The sequence below is a fragment of the Ptychodera flava genome, chromosome 11 (genome assembly GCF_041260155.1).
Source record: "Ptychodera flava strain L36383 chromosome 11, AS_Pfla_20210202, whole genome shotgun sequence".
In the NCBI taxonomy this organism is placed as follows: Eukaryota; Metazoa; Hemichordata; class Enteropneusta; family Ptychoderidae; genus Ptychodera; species Ptychodera flava.
The window spans coordinates 38,844,569-38,850,419 of NC_091938.1; the positions used below are offsets into that span (position 1 = coordinate 38,844,569).

A 5,851-nucleotide genomic window follows, 5' to 3' on the forward strand; every position below is an offset into this window, starting at 1 on the left:
ACAATATTCTTTCTCAACGTTGTCTACTCCAGACTATTCCCCATGTGGCTATGCAGGCGAGACAAAGCTGAACACGCGTGCTCGAATCATAGGAGGCAATGAAGCAGTGGAAGGGGCGTGGCCATGGCAAGCAGCGATATTTCGAAAGATTCAGCACCAGGTAATGTTTGATAACCCATCTATCTAAGACGATAAGTCAAGCGGTGTAGTGCGCCATCTTCCGGTATTTGTTTGTAGTATGCCAGCGTTCACAGTGATGGAATAAAATATTGTATTCTCTATTGAACCACTGTATCAGACACCTAGACGTTATGTCCAGCATTTCCACTGGTTAGCATAGTAGGAAAAGATGAATGATATTTTGTGTTTATGAGAATATGCAGCTAGAAAGATAACGCACAGATGTAAGCACTCTGTTGGAAGAAAGACTTTATGAAGAACAAAAATTCTGCATGCATAGAAACTTTAAATGTTCATCCCTGTTATTCATATTCAGACTCAAATCTTCTGCGGCGGTTCCCTGATAAGTCCAGAATGGGTGTTATCGGCAGCTCATTGCTTCAGGAATCCACAAGGCAATCTGAATGCGGAAGATATTCAAGTCAGACTGGGTATGTTTTTAAATACAAGTATCCCTAGCGATGTTTAACGGTGCAGTTGGATGCAGCAAGTCAGCGATATGTTGTGCACGTAATATACAAGGGCGTTCCTGAATTGTCCATTTCATGCACGATCTTAGCTGCAGTACAGAAGCTCGAGGTTTTGCCTGGGTATTTGGGTCTGGTTTTGACGTCCGACCCAAATACGAAGGCAAAACCTCGAGCTACTGTACTGCAGCTAGCATGATCTCTGACATATCATAGAACATACCTATCGATACACATGCAAGAATGAGTCAGCCCGATAGTGTTCAAAGGAAGTAAACCAAGCTTAGCTGAAAAATTGACGATGGCATTTCCTGGTTCTATAAGAACAGCCGTTTTCATGTTCGAGACTAAAACTTAAAATGTTCATATTGTCTTTATCCAATTTTCATGGTATTTTGTAGCATTCTTGGTAAAACAATAACGATAAAGTGAGACTAATATCAATGTACGAAATATCAGGTGGTTACCAGAAGGTAACCACCTGATATTCGTTCACATAGACCCATCTGTTTAAGATATTGGTTTTGTGGGTTTGTTTTAAAAGCTTCCGTTTTTTAAATTTCAAATTGAATTGAATTAAATTTGCCCTTCCATATTACAGGTGTTACCAATAGAATAGAAGACAATGAGCGAAAACCTAAAGTACAATTTTTTGACGTGGATCGGCTGATCATTCATGAAGATTTTGACTATGACAGCCATTCCGATAATTTAGATAATGACATAGCATTGCTTCATCTTGATCACAGAGCTGCTCTGGGACCATTTGTCAGAACCGTGTGTCTACCTGACGCACAGGAACTTCAGTTGGGAGGTATGTTCGTTTGTTCCATTCTTACTCAAGTCAGGACGGGTATACCCGACAGTCTAAAACTTGCTGTCTTTTCAATAAATTCCCACGTTTTGGGATTTCTTGGTAGTTTGACAACAAATTATAATAAAAAAAATGCAAGCAACACTATATCTCATATTACCATTTCCAAATTACAACAAATTATAATAAAAACAAATGCAAGCAACACTATATCTCATATTACCATTTCCAAATTACAACAAATTATAATAAAAAAACTGCAAGCAACACTATATCTCATATTACCATTTCCAAATTACAACAAATTATAATAAAAACAAATGCAAGCAACACTATATCTCATATTACCATTTCCAAATTATAAGTGGAACAAATAAGTAATTACGCCAAACTTGTTATAGAGGGCGTATTCAACAGAAAATTTGGTTATGATCCCTGCAGCAAGCAAGCAAAAATTAAAATATGTCGTGTGTCTGAACAAACACCAATCACGCGGGAAAAGTTTTAGAAAGTGAATCTAGCGCAAAATCACAAATTTCTCACACGTTATAATCACCATTATTTTGTCCATTGTCTTTATCCAGTTGATCACGAGGAAATAAATTGCATTCGCGTGAATTCAACCAATACCAAAAAAACCATATCGTTTTAATGTTTTACAAGTTTTCTCTCAATTACAGTCATGGAAAGGTGCGAAAATGTGCAACTGCAATATGCGAGAAATCAGTATATGAACGAAGCATTTCCAGACGATGAAAACCTCTGTTTTTACTTTCAACCACTTTTCACAGAGAAATCAAAGAAACACAAGAGCAAAGATAGCAAAATTGTATCATATCACGTCATGTTGTCACGTATTGACGAGTTTTACAACTGAAAGTTGCGATTTATCTTACAGAATCTTCCCTGGTTGTACCCAGGAAATACGGTGTAGTAACTGGCTGGGGACACTCGACACCACGTGACAGCAGCGACCGACATCAGGTTCAGTTCACAACTCAACTCAAACAAGTCCCGCTACCAATACAATCCGAGAGTACGTGTCGGCGCGGTGTTGGTCTCACCAGATTGGGGTCTCTACATTTCACGCCTCGAATGTACTGCGCTGGGTTAGGTTTGGCGGGCTCTGGCGGGCAAATCGAAGACTCCTGCAAGGGAGACTCCGGAGGACCAATGGTTCGCGAGATACGGGATCAGCGGGATATGTCCTACCGATGGGTGCAGATTGGCATCGTCAGCTGGGGTGTTGGGTGCGCGCAGGAGGGGAACTACGGGTTCTACACTCGTTTGCCGAATTTGATGCCATGGGTGAAGGAGAAAATTGGGGAAATATGAGAACGATATATACGAGTAATAACATTGATGAAGAATACCGACAAAGAGGACGATTGTATCTCATCTTGTACAAGTAAATATCATAGCTAAGATTTCGCAGTAGTTTCTGATATGACACAATATCTCTTACATAGTTTAGAAAAAGCACATTTCTCTGAAAAATCTCACATAAAACTCCCTTTGCTAGCGTCCTCGATTTATTTTACTTTTAGCGTGCAAAGTTACTAGGATTGTAAAATTTTTGTTTTATTCCCAGAAATACAACGGAATGATGTTCAGTGCCAGGCAAAATAACACTTTGTTCACACAAAAACTGTCCGGGCAGATGAATAACTGATGATCTAGTTTATTTAAATTAGGGATATAAAATATCGAAAGAATTACCGGTCACTGACCTGGTCGTAGTGGTGTTATGATAAGAAATTTACCACTTAAGACAGAATTAAGAAAATATGATAGTGCCAAAATGTAATGAACGTTATTTTTCAAATAAAACCATTCGTGCGATTGCAAAATAGAGAAAAAATAAGCGATGCAATCAACAAGAAAGTTAAACATGAGAGTTCATTTTGACACGCATGACTCAAGTCAAGCATAGGCACACGCTGTGTTCAAGTATACCAATTGTGTGGAACGAAAAGGTTGGAGAGGGGATGCGAAACCGTAGAAGATGGGAAACTGAAATTTCCCCTAAATCACATTTTGTATAAGTATACTTGCACTTTTGCGATTGGATTTTTTTTTACCTTTATGCTTAAACGTTGCAAGCCTGTTAGATGAATAAATATTCAGAATAGGAAATCGTCAGAATTGAATACATTTGTCAGTCTATTCTGCGCACTGCTTTTTGTTTTTAATATCATGACTTCAATAAAAGATGGTTTACCATCAGAGAGATTTTTCGGTGTATCATGAGCTGCCTGCCCACGTGGCTATGACAAAACTATGTATTCACTGTGTTGGCCATTTCTTGCATCCCGGGTCTTTGATAATTAAATGTGACATCTCCATCATCAGTATATTCACCATACTCCCACCATTGCTTAGTTTTCTGTTTCCAGTGTGAAAGTTACACGCACTCAAGCCGAGATACTTTTGTGTTTTTAATTTATTAAGGGGGAATTGAAATAGGTGTAACTTTCTGATATATTTACATCGCATTAGTTCTTGAAAACGAGTACATTTTATTCCTTCCTACCATGGTATTTATCGTACGAGTTCGAGGAAGTTACGGGGAAATAGCGACCACTTCAGTTTATCAGATACCAAGGTGGCCGTTATTTCCCGTTAATCTCAAAGTACTCGCACTATGATGAATATATACTACGAATCTGGCGAATTTGAATGACATTTCCAAAATAACTGACTTTCTCTGTAAAGCTGTGCATTTTACAGAATTTATGCAACTCTTTATTACGAACAATGCAGATTAAAAGTCAAAATGAAAAATCAATACAGTTGGACACATTCAAATCAATTACTCATAAATGAAGTTAAAGACTATCGCTTATTGGACCACAGACCTGTAATAGGCTACATGATTGGATTTGTAATTATTCACATTTGGAGGTGCAACTATATCGTGCGCAGACGTGGTCCGAATATTTCAAAGTCTGGGCAAAACCTAGATATCGATTATTCTACTTGTGCTCCGCGATTGTGTGACCGAAATTGACTGAACATTTATTGGCACAGTAGATGTGGTCAATATTATAAATTTTAAACTGACGAATATCTACATAGCAAGAATTTCATATTTATTGCCGCCGACAAGTCACTACACTCTCTGTCCAGTGTTGTCACAGAGTGATGTCAATGAACTGCTTCTGAACTGTACCTGTGTTGCGTCATATTCGCCAGAGTGTCAAGTTAGAGTGGCCATGCAGAGTTGTATGTCAGCCAAACCAAAGATTGCTGAGTTTACCGGTATTTGCTTAATTCTGTAGCCTATGCTGAACTTTGCTGACAACTCATGTTTAAAAGTGCTGTTTCAAAGTCAACAGTCGATGTCCCACGGTCAACAGAATGCCCTATGTACCAGACAAGGAATAGTTGAACGGACTGCCGTGTACAAATTTATCGTGAGTAACCTGACATCACCAGTATCCCATGGGCTGTATTTTTTTAACTGGGCTTTTACTTTCTATGTACATCAAAAGAGCATACTGGCTAGAAATTTATTATAGCAACTTTTGCCCTGAAGATTTTTCCGTTTGTGATCGCCCCCTCATTGACCTTGTACACCTCCTATAGAAATAGCAAAGATATTTATTTGCATTGCTATTTTCAAAAGCAGCTCCTCAGAAAGGTTTTGTTGTATGTGATAATTTAAGAAAAAAAAACTATCGCATGTGCTGGTTTTGTTTCCCTTTGTCCAATGTCACCTGCACTTTATAGCCCCAACCCCGCGACATAGACATAGAGATGGTCCAATGTCATCACTTTTATCTGTGCGTGTGACCATTCGCCCTTCCCTTTATTTATATACCAAATCCGTGGAGTTCATGATGAGAGAACGACAAAACTATATTTGACAGTTTCACGTATGTTCAAAGCTTGTGTATGGTTAAGATAAACTGATGAAGTGTTGAAATATCTTTATTTTATCATTGATTAACAGGTTACACAAGTTGCTTTGCTCAGGATAGCCTATATTTTTTAAATGTGATCAAAACAGTTTAAGTCGGCATGTTAAATTATGCAGTTTCTGACGATGAAGCATTGGTTTGACACTACCTCTAACATTTTGCCAGGATTTACTATGCGATGGACGTTTAACGCTGCACCTTTCATTACAGAGTCAAAGGCATGTATAGTAAATACCGTCGATAAGATTCTGTCAACGTTCGTCCCTCTTTAATTTACTGTGTATCCCCCTATGTCCCGGAATTTTGGTTTGTCTTGCTATTTGAAATATATTAACAAGTGAGTAACAATGAGAATGGTTATCGGTAACTTTCGACCAATCAGCGGCTCCGTCGCTCATACGTCAGATACGGTTTGCATAGCAACAACAAAAGAACAACTGGACGTTTGTTACGCGCGCCTCTCCACA

General features: G+C 38.5%; 1 protein-coding gene across 4 annotated transcripts in view; it reads left to right on the top strand.

Annotated features, from left to right (window-relative positions):
* Positions 1–3,693, top strand: part of LOC139144231 (complement factor B-like) — a 17,213-nt gene extending 13,520 nt beyond the window's left edge. For all 4 annotated transcript variants that reach the window (XM_070714895.1, XM_070714897.1, XM_070714896.1 and 1 more), the window contains exons 10-13: positions 33–160; positions 497–611; positions 1,249–1,461; positions 2,360–3,693. In XM_070714895.1, the coding sequence (XP_070570996.1) occupies positions 33–160; positions 497–611; positions 1,249–1,461; positions 2,360–2,796 (893 nt within the window). In that variant the 3' untranslated portion in view covers positions 2,797–3,693. The remainder of the gene's footprint in view (positions 1–32; positions 161–496; positions 612–1,248; positions 1,462–2,359) is intronic.
* Positions 3,694–5,851: the final 2,158 nt, after the last annotated feature.